This window comes from Micromys minutus (genome assembly GCF_963924665.1).
Source record: "Micromys minutus genome assembly, chromosome: 4".
Lineage (NCBI taxonomy): Eukaryota > Metazoa > Chordata > Mammalia > Rodentia > Muridae > Micromys > Micromys minutus.
In genome coordinates, this window is record NC_137973.1 from 2,894,941 (window position 1) to 2,912,790 (window position 17,850).

General features: G+C 36.5%; 1 protein-coding gene across 1 annotated transcript in view; it reads right to left on the reverse strand.

Moving 5' to 3' along the window:
* Positions 1-5,764: 5,764 nt before the first annotated feature.
* Positions 5,765-17,850, reverse strand: part of LOC308420282 (vomeronasal type-2 receptor 1-like) — a gene marked incomplete at both ends in the record, with an annotated part of 28,209 nt that continues 16,123 nt past the window's right edge. Inside the window, 3 exons of the mRNA XM_080916240.1 lie at positions 5,765-6,747; positions 8,117-8,240; positions 15,509-15,739. Coding sequence (XP_080772366.1) covers positions 5,765-6,747; positions 8,117-8,240; positions 15,509-15,739 — 1,338 coding nt within the window. The remainder of the gene's footprint in view (positions 6,748-8,116; positions 8,241-15,508; positions 15,740-17,850) is intronic.

The window sequence follows — 17,850 nt, forward strand, 5'->3', positions numbered from 1 at the left end:
TCATCATCTTGAGGTAGGATTTCGTGTCTGAGTCTTCTTTTTCTTGAGTGTTTGACATTCTGCTGTTTGTTGTAATGGGAGAGCTGGGTTCTAGTGTTACCAGTTTGTCTTGGTTTCCCTGGGTTATGTTCTTTCACTTTCCTCTTGCCATCTTGTTGTCAGTGATTGGTTCTTGCCTTTCCCTTGTACCTGGTCTGTGTCCCTGGATCTCTACACTTCTTGTTGGCTAATGTTATGAGTGCCTGTTGTGCACTTCAAAAGCCACTGTCTGGGAACAGAGGGCCCAATGCTGGCGGGTCCTGGGTTCCTGGATCAAGGTGGGCAGGCACACACTTTCTGTGTGCTCCGCTGAGATCTCTCTGCCCCCTGGCTACTCCAAATCCATTGTCACCTGGCTCTCACCAGTCCTGTGTCCAAACAAATTCTAAACAGTATATATATATGGGGTTTACTCAAGTGTAAATACGCGTAAGCTCTATTCCACTGCCTGAGACTCCTTTTGTTCCTTTTTAAAATTAAATTGAACAACTTTATTTTAAAAAAGAAAGATAATTGTACAGATTTTAAGCATATTTGCATAATAGTATATAAATACCTTTTTTGTCAGTACTTGATTATTTTAACATCTGGATCATATGCATTAAAATTTTACTAGTTTCTTCAAGTATAAAGTACATGTAAAACAAGATGTAACCTGGAAATAGTCAAGGTTTTCTTGGTGTGTAAAAATTAAGCATAATGTATTTTCATTTTCTTTACTTTATTTTTTGCATTTGTTTTTCATGAACTTCATATAGTCTATGAGTTGTTTCTGAGGTTTTCAGAGCTTTCTGGGGTTAGTATCCAATAATCAGTGACTAAATATTGTGTCTGTTCTTTTGTGACTGGGTTACCTCACACAGGATGATATTCTGTAGATTCATTCATTTTCTTAAGAATTTCATAAAGTTATTGTTTCTGATAGCTGAATAGTATTCAATTGCATAAATATACCACAATTTTTTATCCTTTCATCTACAGAAGAACATCTGAGTTCATTCCAGCTTCTGATTATTATTAATAGGGCTGCTATAAGCATTGTGGTGCGTGTGTCTTTGTTTTGTGTTTGAGATTCTCTAGAGGACATGCCAGGAAGTGACTGGGTTGTCAAGTAGTACTATGTCCAATTTTCTGAGGAATCACCAGACTGATTTCCAGAATGGTTGTACCAGTTTACAACCCAACCAACAGTGGAGGAGTGTTTCTCTTTCACCACATTCTCAACAGCATCTGTTGTCATCCGAATTTTTTATCTTAGCCATTCTGGTTGGTGTGAGGAGGAGTCTCAGATCTGTTTTAGTTGGATTTCCCTGATGACTAATGATGTCCAACAGTTCCTTATATGCTTCTCAGCCATTCAACATTCCTCAATTTAGAATTTTTTGTTTAGGTCTGTACCCTATTTTTTAATGGGGTTGTTTGATTCCCTGGTGTTAAACTTCTTGAGTTCTTTGTATAACTTGAATATTAGACCTCTATGAGATATGGGGTTGGTAAAGATCTTTTCCCATTCTGTTGGCTGCTTTTTAGATTTCTTGAATGTGTCCTTAGCCTTCCAGAAACTTTGTAATTTCATTAATCCCATTTGCCAATATTTGACCTTAGAGCATGAACCATTGGTGTTCTGTCCATGAAATGTTCTCCTGTGCCTATTTTTCTAAGGTTTTCCCAACTTTCTCTTCTACTAATTTCAGTGTCCCTAGTTTAATGTGGAGATCTTTAATCCAATTGCACTTGAGCTTTGTACAAGGAGATAAGAAAGGGTCTATTTTCATTCTTCTGCATGCTGAGTACCAGTTGGACCAACACCATTTATTGAAGTGGCTGTCTTTTTTCCACTGAATATTTACAGATCCTTTGTGAAGAATCAAGTGAATGTTTATGTGCGGGCTCATTTCTGGATCTCCTATCCTATTCCATTGATCCATGTGCCTATATCTGTACCAGTACCATGCAGTATTTAACACAATTGCCTTGTAATATAGCTTGAGGTAAGGGATAGTGATTCCCACAGATGTTTTCTTGTTGTTGAGGATAGATTTCACTATTCTAGGTCTTTTGTTATTCCTGAAGTAATTGCACATTGCTCTGTACAATTCTCTGAAAAATTGGGTTGAAATTGTGATGGAGATTGCGTTGAATCTGTAGATTGCTTTTGGTAGGATGGCCATTTTTAAAATGTTTTTTCTAATCCATGAGCATGGGAGATCTTTCCATTTTCTGAGATCTTCCTCAATTTCCTTCTTTAGAGATTTGATATTCTTGTCATAGGGGCCTTCACTTGCTTAATTAGATTCACACCGAGATATTTCATATTGTATTAAATAAAATAAATAGTAACAACAACAGCAAGAAGAACAAAAGGATCTTCTGTGCCCAAGAATATTAGGCAGAAAAAAAAAAAAAAAAAAAAAAAAAACCTCCAAGCCAGTCTGAGCAGATTTCCATGTCCTGAGCATTGTATTTTTAAGTCTTAAGGGTAAAGTACACATTTTCTTTAACCTAAAAAATGCTATTAGAGCAAACCTGCCACTGTTATTGTTAATTTTCTGCAGTGGTACAATGCTTTTGTTATGTATTCTTGTATAATTTATTAATATGTCTAACCTTGGTATTTATTTTGCTTCTTTGTCATAGAACAAATCAGTGGGCCTCCATTATCTAACTTTTTGATAAGGGGAAGTTTGTTCTTTTATGATTTACAACACTATTCTTCATCCATCAGTATAAGCCACTGTGTAGGACCAAGATATCCTCGATGGCCTTTAGTGTCCACCTGTTCCCCAGACATGAGCACAAACTTCATCAGCATTAAGACCATGAACTTCAACATGGCTCTTTGTAGATGCCTTGTTCTAGACATCACCATGGCCTCAGAGAGTTGAGCAGACTTCTCATATATGCCAGTTTTCGCTAGTTTTATGTCTGCAGCTGGACCTTCTCCACCCTCACTTTCTTTGCCATGTCTCTACTGCATACTCAATCTTTCCTATACTTCCATCACATAGTCACTGATCAATAGGTACTTGCTGAGGGCTATATTTGGGTGTTCTTCTTCTGTCTACCAAAGGCTATAGAGTTTGTGCCGACACTTAATTTTCTAATTTCCAGTGCCCTGAAACTTCAGGTCCATGGAACAACCACTTGGGTGTGTCGTTTTTGTTTTGAAATATTTTATTATTCATTTTTGCAATATTTGTTTTTCTGATTCTGCCTTCTTTCACTTATCAAAAAATCTCTTACAATATGTGACTGGAACCATGTGTCTCACTATGCTTACTCATTGGTTGGCATTTTAGTTCTTGGGAGATCTGGGCAATATGATTGGCTGATATTTTTTTTTCCCAGGAATATAAAGAAGGTAATATGGGGGGGGTGCAGAAAAGGGTTAACATTTAAAATGTAAATACATAGAATGTTCAATTAAAATAATAACACTGAAAAAAAAAGTTTTATTTTCCAAAGGCAAAAAAAAAAAAAAAAAAAATCCCTAGGCAACTCGAGAGTGCTCATAGAAGGAACCAATTACTATTCCAGAAAAAAGAACAGCAGTTGGTTATACAATACCTAGTGGATAGCTGTAAAATATACATGAAGGCAACATTTTTACAGAATTAGAATGTTTGTTTGTGTGTGCTATATGGAAGTATATGTATGTAAAATACTTTTTTAAAAAAGGGGCATGAATTTGAAACAAGGAAAAAATGTAGTACCCTATGGGAGGATCTGACCAAGAAAATGCTATGACAGAAATGATTTAATGATATTATATTCTTTAAAATTATTAAAACACTATCCTCAAGGTTAGTGTTTTGATACTTTTTTCTTAGGTTATTTTTAATTTAAAAATCCCACTCAATGTCATTTTTAGGGATGTATGCATGGAAGTTACTGAACAAGAGCGTCTAACGTATTATCAAAGAGCAACCCGGAATGTACATGCAATCCAACAGCAATATCAGAATCCATAAAGTAATGCTATTTATTTTTAAAAATCACATCTACTCTTTCTATTACATACATTTGTGTTCCACAGCAGAAAATGCTATGTTTCATGGTGGACAGCACTTCCAATCTCAATTAATGCATAGAGAACAATCTTTTAAATGTATAATCAGAGTTGATTCTAGATTCTGTCAAGTCAAAAATATAAACCATCATCAAGCCTCTGAGGTCATGGATCATAGGGCACAGGGAAAAAACTGTGAATAGGTAAATAGAAAACAGCAGCATCCTAGGTCATTGCACAGAGGGGACCAGAAAGCATTCCTTTATATTTTCTGTATCCTCCTGACTTTAATTTCCTGTTTGTTGTGTCCTTCTTCCCTAAAATTTCTCAGTGATGGAGAGTTAAATGGGAGCTTTTAGGTAAAATAAAGCCTGTCCACCCAAGTTGCTTCTGGTCATTTTTTGAACTACAACCTAGAAGCAAACTAGCAATCAAGTAAATGACAGAAGTGTTTGGGAATTGTAGAAGTGGAGTTGAGTTTTGTGAAATGGTTGTGAGTTGAAAGAGCCAACCGTTGAAACCAGGGAGCAATTTAGAAGGTGTTTAACGTTGGGATATGGAAGCTGATGTTTCATTGATGATGGAGAGCCATTGGGAGGTGAGAAGCAGAGAAGAGATGAGACTAGGATTTCTTTATGGAGGCTCATCTGAAATGTATCATCCCCTTTATTGGTATACCTGTTTCACAATGAGAATTTTCATTCAAGAATCAACTATGAAAGCATGAGCCAAGAAGATTAATTAACACAGAATATGTCTTCTGTGGGTTTCAATAGCTCAAACAAACCAAAATGAATGGAAAATAATATTGAACTGAGCAGAACAGAACAGAACACAGAAAATGAATCCTGTATCTATTTGGTCCGCCCTATGAAAAATGTTTTGCAGTTGTGTTTGTCAAATAATTAATCTTCACACTGCTTTTCAAGACGACAACCACATAATTATGCTTCAACCTGACAAAATTAATTCCAATCTAATCTCTGAAGACCAGTAATAATACACACAAATGCTCACCCATAATTACTAAGATTCTTTTTAGAAAAAACTTAGAATTTTTACCCCAAAAGAAATACATTTTAATGCTGTAAGAGACATTGTGGTATTTTATAAGTCATGGATTACAAAGAATTAACTAACATTATAAATTAGGCTATGATAATTTTAGAGGAAGATATTTTATTTAAATGTAACAAGTATGTTTTATAGCCATGGATATCTGTTTAATCAACAAAGGTTATATTTAATCTATTTTAGATAAAATGTGTACTTTAAAGTCAAAAGATACACATGAAAATAGTTCCATTATTTGTGGAGGTATCAATTTACACTGATAATTAGTTTCTCTAGGAATTCTCAAAACAAATATTTCCCTGTGGTACTACTGGTCAGTATTTACTGACATTTGATTTTTAATCTCTTCTATCTGTCTCTATCTATATATCTATATATCTATATATCTTTATATCTATATATCTATATATATATATCTATATATATACATATATATAATGTATAAAGCATCTATATCTATATGACATCTATGTAGAAGACTAGGATATTAAAAACACTTTATAACATTTCACAGTGTGATCAAATTTTATTTTCTTTGCAAAATTTTATGACAAATATCCCTGATTGTCCCCTCCAAAACAACTAAGAAGAACATTGAACTATGTCTTATAGAGCTTTCCATGTCTCCTGGAGCTCACAGCTCTACTCATCCAGAACAGTGGACACCGTGGTGTTGTTAAGCTCACTGCCAACAGAAGCAGAGGTCAGCTGGATGCTCCTGTCAACAGTGGGGACTCTTCCACCAACAGTTTCATCAGTGTTCCTCTTTGGCCTCAGCAAGATAATGAAGCACTTGGGAAGAAATAAACAACCTAACAAGCCATAACTGGATGCCAAAATGGCAAATATCTCCACAGCCACTTTGAATTTGCCTTTGGTGCTCAAGTAAGCAGGGACAAAAGAGATCCAGACAATGAAAAAGACCAGCATCCCAAAAGTGATGCATTTCCCTTCATAATAGTTATCTGGCAGCTGGCGAGCCGCAAAGGTTGTAAGGAAACACAGCAGAGCCAGAAGAACATCAACCCCGAATATGGAGCACAGAAACTCTATAGAACCTTCATTGCATTCAAAGATGATCTTTACATTCTGAGGTTCAATATTCTTGAACATTCTTGGAGGCTCCAACACCAAGTAAGCTGCGCATACACCAGTCTCCCCTACAACACAGATCAGCACAATGAGTTTACGACAAATGGGGTGCATGGATATAAGCCGGGTTTTAGATATGGAAATCCTGTAGGCAAAAAAGAGTGAGATAGTCTTTCCAAGAATGGAAGACAGACAAAGGCAAAATCCCAGTGCCAGAGTGACCTGGCGGGCCATGCAGGACCAGTTGTGTGGTTTTCCTATGAACAGCATGGAGGACAGCACTGTGATAACCAGAGACATCTGAATGAGGAAGCTCAGCTCCCGGTCATTGGCTTTCACCAGTGGAGTGTGCCTGTGGATCACATACACAACAGTTACTGCCAGGATCACAAGTGCCCCAAATATGGAAAGGATGACGAGGGTGAACCCCAGAGCCTCCTCATAAGAAAGGAATTCCACAAGCTTTGGCACACACTTGTTCTTCTCTGCATTGGACCAGTCATCTTCACCACAAGGATTACATATCTGTTGGCCTATTGAGAACAAATAAAAGAAGATGACTGACTATTGACTTTAAATAATACGTCACACTTAATTGTGAGCATTCTGGAATAAAGACCTTAGCAGGGTTTATTTAAAATCCATTATAAAATCTAAATAATATCTCAATTTTGTTGCCTTAAAATTGGCCTTAATTCAGATGCTCTGACAGATTCAAAGTGGTTTTTAGTATCAGTAAATTATGACTTCCCATCTCAAGTTGTTTTTGATGGTTTTTTGTTTATGAATGAGATGTTTTCTTTCTCATCTATCTATTGGATGAAGAGGTCTGTGTCTTTATCAAATGGACAAGAACCCAGGATGAGAAAGTCACAGCTTGTGATGTGAAACATTGAAGATGACTGGTGATCTGCTGGTTAAAAACTAACGTTTTCAGCCACTCCTGTAATATCCTGTCATGATGGAGAATCATGTATTTGTCTGCTCAGAAGTACCTAATTATATATATTCTTATTGATTGAGTGATGAGGATCATGATGGGTAGATGAGCCAAACCACAAGTTCTGGTCCCTGAGGTTGAAACGGCTAAGTTCGGAGGGAGGCTCCAAGACTAAGCTTTGGTGAATGAGAAAGAGCAAGTAGAGCTGAGATTTTTGAAGATGATATAAAGATTTGACTCCATGTTAATTTATAGATTTAGGTAAAACTGTTCTTTTCTTTCAACTACTCTGATTCTGGGTCTGGACAGATTGGATAAAGTCTTCGTGTAGACTGTGGGACCTTAAGCAAGCCAGTTGTACAGGTTACAGGTGGCATCTGTCCACCACAGACCATTTATTAAGTTTACATGACTACACTTGTGGTCTCTTTGACAAAAGACAAATTAATTTTAGTTTATTCAACAAAAATAATTAGAAATATAAGTAGACCTCCTTAAACATATTTCTAGAAACCAAACATGTCTACATTACCTCCACTTAGCAGCATCTAAGCTGGTTGTCACAGCAGTTCAAGACTCAACCACTGGGCAATGCATGTGCCTTCAATGATTTGAACCTTAAGACAAACTTGAAAGCTTTTCTCCAAATCCAGTTAGTGTTCTGACTAGTTCAACAATAAGTACTTAGAAAATTTTATTATTTTATTTATATTTTACATTTTATGTATTTTTTGGTGTTTCTTTATTCACATATTTGTAGGCCTTTCCCAAATGTAGTAGTGAAAACAATATTATTCTTCATGCACACTGAATAGGACATTTAATAATTTGATAGATGTTAAATATTTTGCCATGTCTTCCTTATATCTTTTAGAAAAAAAATGATTTCAAGGATGCCTTTGTCAGGAATTGTTTAACCTAATTGCATCATTATTGCATCATGAAAAGGTATCCATTTCTACCTGGTTTCTCTGACACATATCCATCCTCACAAGAGATGCAATCAAAGCAGCATAAGGGTTGTCCTGGCCGATTTTTCCTCCGGGTCCCGGGAGGACACACTTTTGTGCAGACTGAATCTGGAAGCTAGACAAGACACAGAAGGTGGACGTGAGAAGGGTTTAGGTCAGTTAAGAATAGAGAAAGTGAATACAGACACAATGGAATTCTGAGCTACTGTGAGAAAAAGTTAGAAACTCAGGGCAGGCGGCTCGTAGAGGCTGAGCAAATGGTGGGTGGGTGACCTGGGCTGCCGGGGAGCAGAGAGATCACTGCAGAGTGCACACGGAAAGTGCACCCCCTGCTTTGCCCCGTCGAGCCTTGCCTGATCCAGCGACCAGGAACAGAAATTTAGAACTTCTGTTTCCACCCGGCGGTGACTTCAGGACGCAGAGCTGAGCCCGAACCATCTGCCACCCAGAACGGCAGCTCATAAAGGCTGAACAACAGGTGAGTGGGAGACCTAGCTGCAGGGGAGCAGAGAGATCTCTGCGGAGTGCACACGGAAAGTGCACTTCCTGCCTTGACCTGCCCTGCCCTGCCTGAGCCAGCAACCAGGAACAGAACGTTGGCACTTCTATTCCCACCCAACGATTCTGAGGCATAAACAGGGCTCAGCCAATCTGATACCTGAACCAGTGGAGATCCAGGGACACAGACCAGATACAAAGGAAAGGCAAGAAAATATCACTGACAACAAAATGGCAAGAGGAAAGCGAAAGAGTATATCCCAAGGAAATCAAGAAAATCTAGCAACACCAGAACCCAGCTCTCCCATAACAGCAAACATCGGAATTACAAACACTCCAGAAACAGAAGACACAGTCCTGAAATCATACCTTAAGATGCTGATAGAGATACTTAAACAAGAAAGGGATGAAAAGCAAAAAGATTCAGAAGCTTTTAAAAAAGAAACAAGGAAAACACTCAAGGAACTCAAAGAACAAGAGGAAAACAAAACCAAGAAATAAAGGAATGGAAGAAGGAAATTATAATGGAAATTGACACAATAAAGAAAATGCTAAAAGAGATAGCCTTAGAGGCAGAACACCAAAAAAAAAATAAATCAGGAGTCACAGAAGCAAGCATTTCCAATAGATTACGAGATATCGAAGAGAAAATCTCGGGGGCAGAAGACAACATTGCAAACATAGACAAAACAGCCAGAGAAGATGCAAAAAACAAAAAGCTCCTAACCCAAAATGTCCAGGAAATCCAAGACACAATGAGAAGAGCGAACCTAAGGATAATAGGAATAGAAGAGGGAGAAGAGTATCAACTAAGAGGCACAGTAAATATCTTCAACAAAATCGTAGAAGAAAACTTCCTTACCCTCAAGAATGAGATGACCATGAGCATAAAAGAAGCATTCAGAACTCCTAATAGGTTGGACCAGAAAAGAAATACCTCCTGACACATAATAGTAAAAACATCAAGTGCCCAAAGCAAAGAAAGAATACTAAAAGCAGTAAGGGAAAAAGGTCAGGTAACATATAAAGGCAGGCCAATCAGACTCACACCCGATTTCTCAACAGAGACTATGAAAGCTAGAAGAGCCTGGAAAGACATCATGCACACCCTAAGAGCGCACAAGTGCCAGCTCAAGCTGCTATACCCAGCAAAACTATCAATCACCATCATGGAGAGATAAAGATATTTCAAGACAAATCTAAATTTACACAATATCTGAACACAAACCCAGCACTACAACGTATTATAGGTGGAAAACCCAATACAATGAGAGAAAATACAGCATAGTAAAAACAAGAAAACTCCTAAACAAGAAACTAAAAGAAGAAAAAAACAAAGACACAACTCAACCCAAAAAAGGAATGATGGCAGGAAACAGAAACAACTATTCCTTGATATCTATTAACATAAATGGACTCAACCCCCCAATAAAGAGACATAGACTATCAGACTGGATACAAAAACAAAATCGAGCCTTTTGTTGCATACAGGAAACTCATCTCAGAGACAGAGACAGACACTATCTCAGAGTAAAAGGGTGGGAAAAAAACTTCCAAGAAAACAGCTCCAAGAAGCAAGCTGGAGTGGCTATTCTAATATCGAATAAAGTAAATTTCTAACCAAAAGTTATCAAAAAAGATAAGAAAGGACACTTTTTGCTCATTAATGGGGAAATCTGTCAGGAGGAACTCTCAATCCTTAACATATATGCTCCAAATAAAAAATCACCCACATTCATGAAAGAAACCCTACTAAAGCTTAAAAAATACATTTAGCCCCACACAATAATAGTGGGAGACTTTAATACCCCACTCTCACCAATGGACAGATCAGGGAAACAGAAACTGAACAAAGACACTGCAAAACTAGTAGAGACTTTGAACCAACTAGAATTAATAGATATATACAGAACATATTATCCTAAAGTAAAAGAATTCACCTTCTTCTCACCACCCCATGGCACCTTCTCGAAAATTGCCCACATAATTGGACACAGAACGAGCCTCCATCGATATAAGAAGATTGAAATACTCCCATGCATCCTCTCAGATCACCATAGTCTACTGCTGGTCTTTAACAACAACAAGACAACAAAAATCCCACATACACATGGAACCTAAACAACGCTCTGTTAAATGATAGCAGTGTCAAAGAAGTAATAAAGAAAAAAGTTAAGGATTTTCTAGAATTTAATGAAAACAAAAACACAACATACCCAAACCCATGTGATGCAATGAAAGCAGAATTGAGAGGAAAACTCATAGCCCTAAGTGCTTCCAAAAAGAAACAGGAGAGAGCTTACATCAGCAACCCGACAGCACAGCTATAAGCCCTAAAACAAAAGGAAGCAGATATACCAAAAAAGAATAGACGGCAAGAAATAATCAAAATTAGGGCAGAAATAGACCAAATAGAAACAAAAAGAACCATTGAAAAAATCAACAAAACCAAGAGTTGGTTCTTTGAGAAAATCAACAAGATTGATAAACCCCTAGCCAGACTAACTAGAGGGCAAAGAGAGAGTATACAAATTAACAAAATCAGAAAGGAAAGTGGCGACATAACAACTGAAATTGAGGAAATTCAAGAAATCATCAGATCCTACTACGAAAACTTATACTCCACAAAATTGGAAAATCTGGAGAAAATGGACGAATTCCTAGAAAGATACAAGATCCTAAAGTTAAACCAGAACCAACTAAACCATCTAAGTAACCTTATAACACCTAAAGAAATAGAAGAAGTCATCAAAAGCCTCCCAACCAAAAAAAGCCCAGGTCCAGACGGGTTCAGTGCAGAATTTTATCAGACATTTATTGGGGATATAACACCAATACTCTTCAAACTATTCAAAAAGATAGAATCAGATGGAATATTACCCAACTCAATTTTTGAGGCTACAATCACCCTCCTACCTAAACCACACAAAGACCCTACAAGGAAAGAGAACTTCAGACCAATCTCGCTTATGAACTTTGATGCAAAAATACTCAACAAAATACTTGCAAAACGAATCCAAGAACACATCAAAACGATCATTCATCCTGACCAAGTAGGATTCTTCTCTGGGATGCAGGGATTTTGTAACATAAAGAAATCCATCAAAGTAATCCACCATATAAACAAACTCAAAGATCAAAATCACATAGTCATCTCACTAGACACTGAGAAAGTATTTGACAAAATCCAACACCTCTTCATGTTAAAAGTCCTGGAAAGTTCAGGAATCCAAGGTCCATACATAAACATAATAAAAGCAATAAACAGCAAACCAACAGCCAACATCAAATTTAATGGCGAGAAACTTGAAGCAATCCCACTAAAATCAGGGACTGGACAAGGCTGCCCACTCTCCCACTTCCTATTTAACAGAGTACTGAAAGTCCTTGGTGGAACAATTAGACAGCAAAAGGAGATCAAGTGGATACAAATCAGAAACAAAGTGATAAAAACATCACTTTTTGCCAATGACATGATAGTGTACTTGAGTGACCCCAAAAATTCCACCAGAGAACTCCTACAGCTGATAAACAAGTTCAGCAAAGTAGCTGAATACAAAATTGACTCAAACAAATCAGTAGCTTTCCTATACTCAAAAAACAAACATATGGAGAAAGAAATTAGGGAAAAGGTACCCTTCACAATCATCACAAAAACTATGAAATACCTTGGTGTGACTCTAACTAAGCAAGTGAAGGACCTGTATGACAGGAACTTAAAACCTCTAAAGAAAGAAATTGAGGAGGATCTCAGAAAATGAAAAGATCTCCCATGCTCATGGATTGGAAAAATCAACATCTCAAAAATGGCCATCCTACCAAAAGCAATCTACAGATTCAATGCAATCCCCATCAAAATTCCAATCCAGTTTTCATGGAATTGGAAAGATCAATGAGGAATTTCATATGGAAAAAGAAAAGACCTAGAATAGCGAAATCCATCCTCAACAACAAAAAAACATCTGTGGGAATCACTATCCCTGACCTCAAGCTATATTACAAGGGAATTGTGCTGAAAACTGCATGGTACTGGTATGAAATATTCACGTGGATAATGGAATATAATAGAAAATCCAGAAATGTGCCCTCATGTATATGGTCATCTGATTTTTGGCAAAGGAGCAGTAAACATTCAATGGAAAAAGGACAGCCTATTCAACAAATTGTGCTGGTCCAACTGGCACTCAGCATGCAAAAGAATGAAAATAGACCCGTTCTTATCTCCTTGTACAAAGCTCAAGTGTAAGTGGATCAAAGATCTCCACATTAAACCAGATACACTGAAACTATTAGATGAGAAAGCAGGGAAAACCTTAGAACACATAGGTACAGGAGAAAATTTCCTGAACAAAACACCAATGGCTCAAACTCTAAGGTCAAAGATTAACAAATGGGACTTAATGAGATTGCAAATTTTCTGTAAGGCTAAAGACATTGTCAAGAAAACAAAACGGCAACCAACAGAATGGGAAAAGATCTTTACCAACACCACATCAGATAGAGGCCTAATATCCACGGTGTAGAAAGAACTCAAAAACCTAGACACCAGAGAATCAAATAACCCTATTAAAAAATGGGGTACAGAGCTAAACAAAACGTTTTCAGTTGAGGAACACCGAATGGCCGAGAAACATCTGAGGAAGTGCTGGACATCCTTAGCCATCAGGGAAATGCAAATCAAAACAACCCTGAGATTCCACCTCACACCAGTCAGATTGGCCAAGATCCAAAACTCAGAGGACAGCAGATGCTGGCGTGGCTTGGAGAAACAGAAACACTTCTCCACTCTTGTGGGGTTGCAAGATAATACAACCACTCTGGAAATCAGTCTGGCTATACCTCAGAAAATTGGATATAGTACTACCTGAAGACCAAGCAATTCCACTTCTGGGCATATACCCCAGAGACACTTTAATACACAACAAAGATATATGCACCACAATGTTCATAGCGGCTCTATTTATAATAGCCAGAAGCTGGAAGGAACCCAGATGTCCTTCAGAAGATGAATGGATACAAAAATTGTGGTACATATACACAATGGAATACTACTCAGCCACCAGAAACAATGACTTAACTAAATTCTTAAGAAAATGGCTGCATCTAGAGAATATCATCCTGAGTGAGATAACCCAGTCAGAAAAGAACAGACATAATATGCAGTCACTGATAGTGGGATGCTAACCCCAGAAGCTTGCACTCCCCCAGAAACAACTCACAGACTGTATGAAGTCCAAGAAATAAAGAAAACAAAACAAAACATAAAAAATATTTACAAAACAAGAAAACTTTAAGTATTTCCATGTTACATTTTGTTTTACATGTACTTTATGCTCATTGTAACTATTAAGTTTTCAAGGCATACTATCAAACCTTGAAAGAAATCAAGTGTTGACTAAAAAATGTATTCATATCATTTTATGTAAAAATTATGTTATAATCTGAAAAAAGTACTGACAAAAATGTATAATTTTAAGCAAAAAATGTTTAAAATCTGTACATTCATCTTTGTTTTGTAAAATAAAGTTGTTTAAAAAAAAAAAGAAACTCAGGGCCGTAGAAACTCCTATAAATCTAAGAGGGTGACCTTAGCTGAAACTGTCAGCAGTTGGAAATTAGAAGCTTGAACTCAATTCTCCTTTAACCAGGAGAGACTCCTAGTAGAGGGATTAGGACACCAAGCTAGATTCTAATTACAACCTAATACTTGGACTATTTATAATATGCACTGGGTTAAAGGCTGAAGTGAAATTGTGGAAGTGGCCAGTCAATTCCTAATCCTGAGATTCATAACACACACGATTCTGTCTCAAATGCCAAGATCCAGAATGTGGATAGCTCAGAGAACTAGGATAGAATAAAAGAAGACTGGCCCCTGCTCACACACACCCAAAAAGAATCTTGAAATTCATTTTCCATTTTGTATCCTTTGGTCCTATTTTTGTTCTTTAATTGTTCTGGCTAGAACTTTTAATATTGATCGGGCAGTGAAAAATATAGGCAGGAACAGAGTTTTGGAAAGGCAGAGGAAGTAGGAGAAGAAAAACAGAAGAGAAGATGGAGGATGATGATCTGGACCCATGTTACTCTAAATAACCACAGGTAGCTATGAATATGTATGAGGTATGTATTTTACAGGATAATTTTTCTTATCTACTTAGGCAGTTTATATCAATATCAATTGGCTCTGGATTTATTGTATGGATATTTAACAGATTTAGAATTTACTGATATAAATCTTATTGATGAACTACAAACTGCAAGAGTTGATTTTGTTGGGTTGCTGGGAATTGTGACAATTGCCACAGGGTGTGAATACTGGGAATGTGAGCAGGGTTCAGGGGCAGAGCATCTTAAGCTGGCTTCTGCTTCCTGGGACAGAGAGCAGCAAGGAGTATCATGGCCTGGTGCTTGGAACTTTTGAAGCTTTTCCAGTGTTTACCACTACAGCAGTAGATGTGGGTGGAGAAGAAAGAGGGTGGAGTCAGGGCACGGAATAAATTGAGGGACACTGCTGTTGGAAAGCAAATAAAAAAATCACCAAAAAGTAAACATGATAGGTTAATAAATTACTATTTAAATATAAATGTAAAAATTAGAAAAATGTCAACCCCTTTTTAAAGATAATAAAATTACTATGTTTGATCGAATGAAACATTCTCAAATATTCAATATACTCATTAATTAATTTAAAGTTTTCATGCATTTTCGTTTAACATGGACACTTTATATTCTGAATAGACAAACAAAAAATTTAAAACCCATATGCTAGATTAAGAAAAATTATTTGAAATATGGTTAAGCTTTAGGTGTTTGCATTTATTTAATGCCTGAAAAAATAAACTTTTATCTCTGTATTTAAATAATAATGTCAGTCAAACTAACCCTTGAAGTTTCAGTGTTCCAAAACAATGATGAGTTCTTTGGAAAAACAAGTTCATATTTTGACACTGTGAATTTGTATTCTCCAACCTTCACAAAGGTGATTTCTCCAGTGTTACCCATGTGCCAGTTGAGGATGTCATAGTATCCATTTTCCATATCTCCATCGTCATCCAGCTCTATTTTCCTTCCATCATGGGTAGTAAATTTCATTCTGTGAAAGTATTTCCATATCTAATAATGAGGAGTGAGAGAAGAATTTAACAAATAAAAAAGTAATTTATATGCATTTAAATATTTAGAATAAAAATAAATATTTGTACAGAAAGTATATTGATCTCATATGTAATTCATGGTATTCTTTTTTTTTTCCAATGCTGTTTTTTTTTTTTTTTTTTTTTTTTTTTTTTTTTTTTTACCAACTCTGATATTTTTGAGCCAGCGTTGGCAATTAAAACTGAAAGAATGATTGGCTAAATTGAGATAGGCTGTGCACATACAATGCATACTATGTTATAAATGTTTAAAAAGAATGGAACCTATTTAATCAATAGTTTCACCTTATTATTTTAATATCATGTCACCATGTTAAATTATTAGAACACAATAAATAGTACTTTAGACATACTATGTTAAATAATTATTTGCAAAATTTAATTTTACCTATTTTTTCTTAGTTTTGCCACAATCTTAATATGGCATTGATGTGAAGTACAATTTCATGTATTTATTAGTATGAAATAAGCTTATACTACAATTTAGCAATATAACATCTCAGTTTCCTGAGACAGGAGTTTTAGGATAATATAATTTTATTTACGCCACTTTCCCATTGTAAAGATACAAAGTTTCACAACTAATTCCTATTTTTTATGTTGTTATTGTGTTATAGTTTCCTCCCAAATTCAAAATTTCATCTTTTCAGGGAAGCTCTTTAAATAGTTTTATATGTATATATGTATATGTGTATGTGTATATATATATATATATATATATATATAATCTCAAAAACACCTTTAGTAAGTCAATGTAACTGAGCACAGTCACTAGGTAGCTCTCTGACAGAGAAAGCAAGGAAAACTGGGAGCCCTTCTCAGACTGTTACAGTGCAGAGGAGACTCAGACACGACAAGGTGCAAAGACACTTGAAACTTGTCCATCAGCTGGGAGAGACAGAAACCAGCTTAGATGCCTGTTAGTTACTTAGACCAACTAGTGTAAATATATCTTTCAAGTGCTTGAATCTTATTCTCAAGGTTCACAGATATTTTGAGCTGTTACCCAATGGGATGGGCCCGTGTAGTGTAAGAATAATTTCTCATCTTGTATGTAACTCCTCACTCATATTCCATTAAGTTAGCACTGTGAAATCCATAGTTTGACCGAGTCAGTCTTATGTGGTGTCTGGATGTGGTTTGTTTAGGGCTCCCAATCTGCGATGAATAGATGTGTGTATTGCATCTCCAGTGAGAATGATTTCCCACATAAAAGTTGCTATTGTAGAAAGAATGTTGAAAAGGGCAAAGAGGAGGTAGTGGCTGACTGACTTAGGAAAATAGTAAGTCTTCATCTCTCAGAAAATGTCCACTTTAGCTGGGAGACAGAAGATTAGCTGGAAATTGTCTTGGGATTATGCTTTTGAATTGCTAGCTTCCATTATAAATAGATGATTATGGCCAAGGGTACAAAAGTTCACAGGATTGATGTTGACTCCGTAGGATCACAGAAACATTAAACAAATTCCTTCGATCTCAGTGAGAAAAAAATCCTTTGTCTAACACACACCTGGTCTCCTTAACTTAAGGTCAGTAAGAGCATGTTTTCTTTAGCATAAAGGAAATCTGTCCCACAGGGCATGTTGTTGATCTTCATCTTCCCTACCTGCTGCAGCTGAATTTCTCAAACAAGGACCTAAAGTGGTCACAAGCTCTCCACAGAGCAACAAAACTTAGCACTGGAGCATTTGGTTCATATTCCCATGAAATATATGTCAAAAATCATGAAAAATCAAGACTTCTGCTGAGTCCATGAAATATTCTCCCTACTCCTTGTCAATAGTCAAGCAAATAAATGGTAAAGAATTTCACAGTCTGACCCTTGCCTTGATCAGTCTTTCTACTATGTCACTTGCTTGAAATTTTTTGGCTGGTAGGACACATTTCTCTAACCTCATATAATTCTCAAGAAATGCCAAATTGGTAATGGGCATGGTCCAAATCCCAGAGACTGATACAAGGTACACAGTGTTAACTTGTCTCAGTAGGAGAATAAAGAACAGAAGTAAAGTAAGGAGGAGTTAAAAATGCAGTGTGATTTAGAAATGTTCAAGGAAACAACAGAATTCC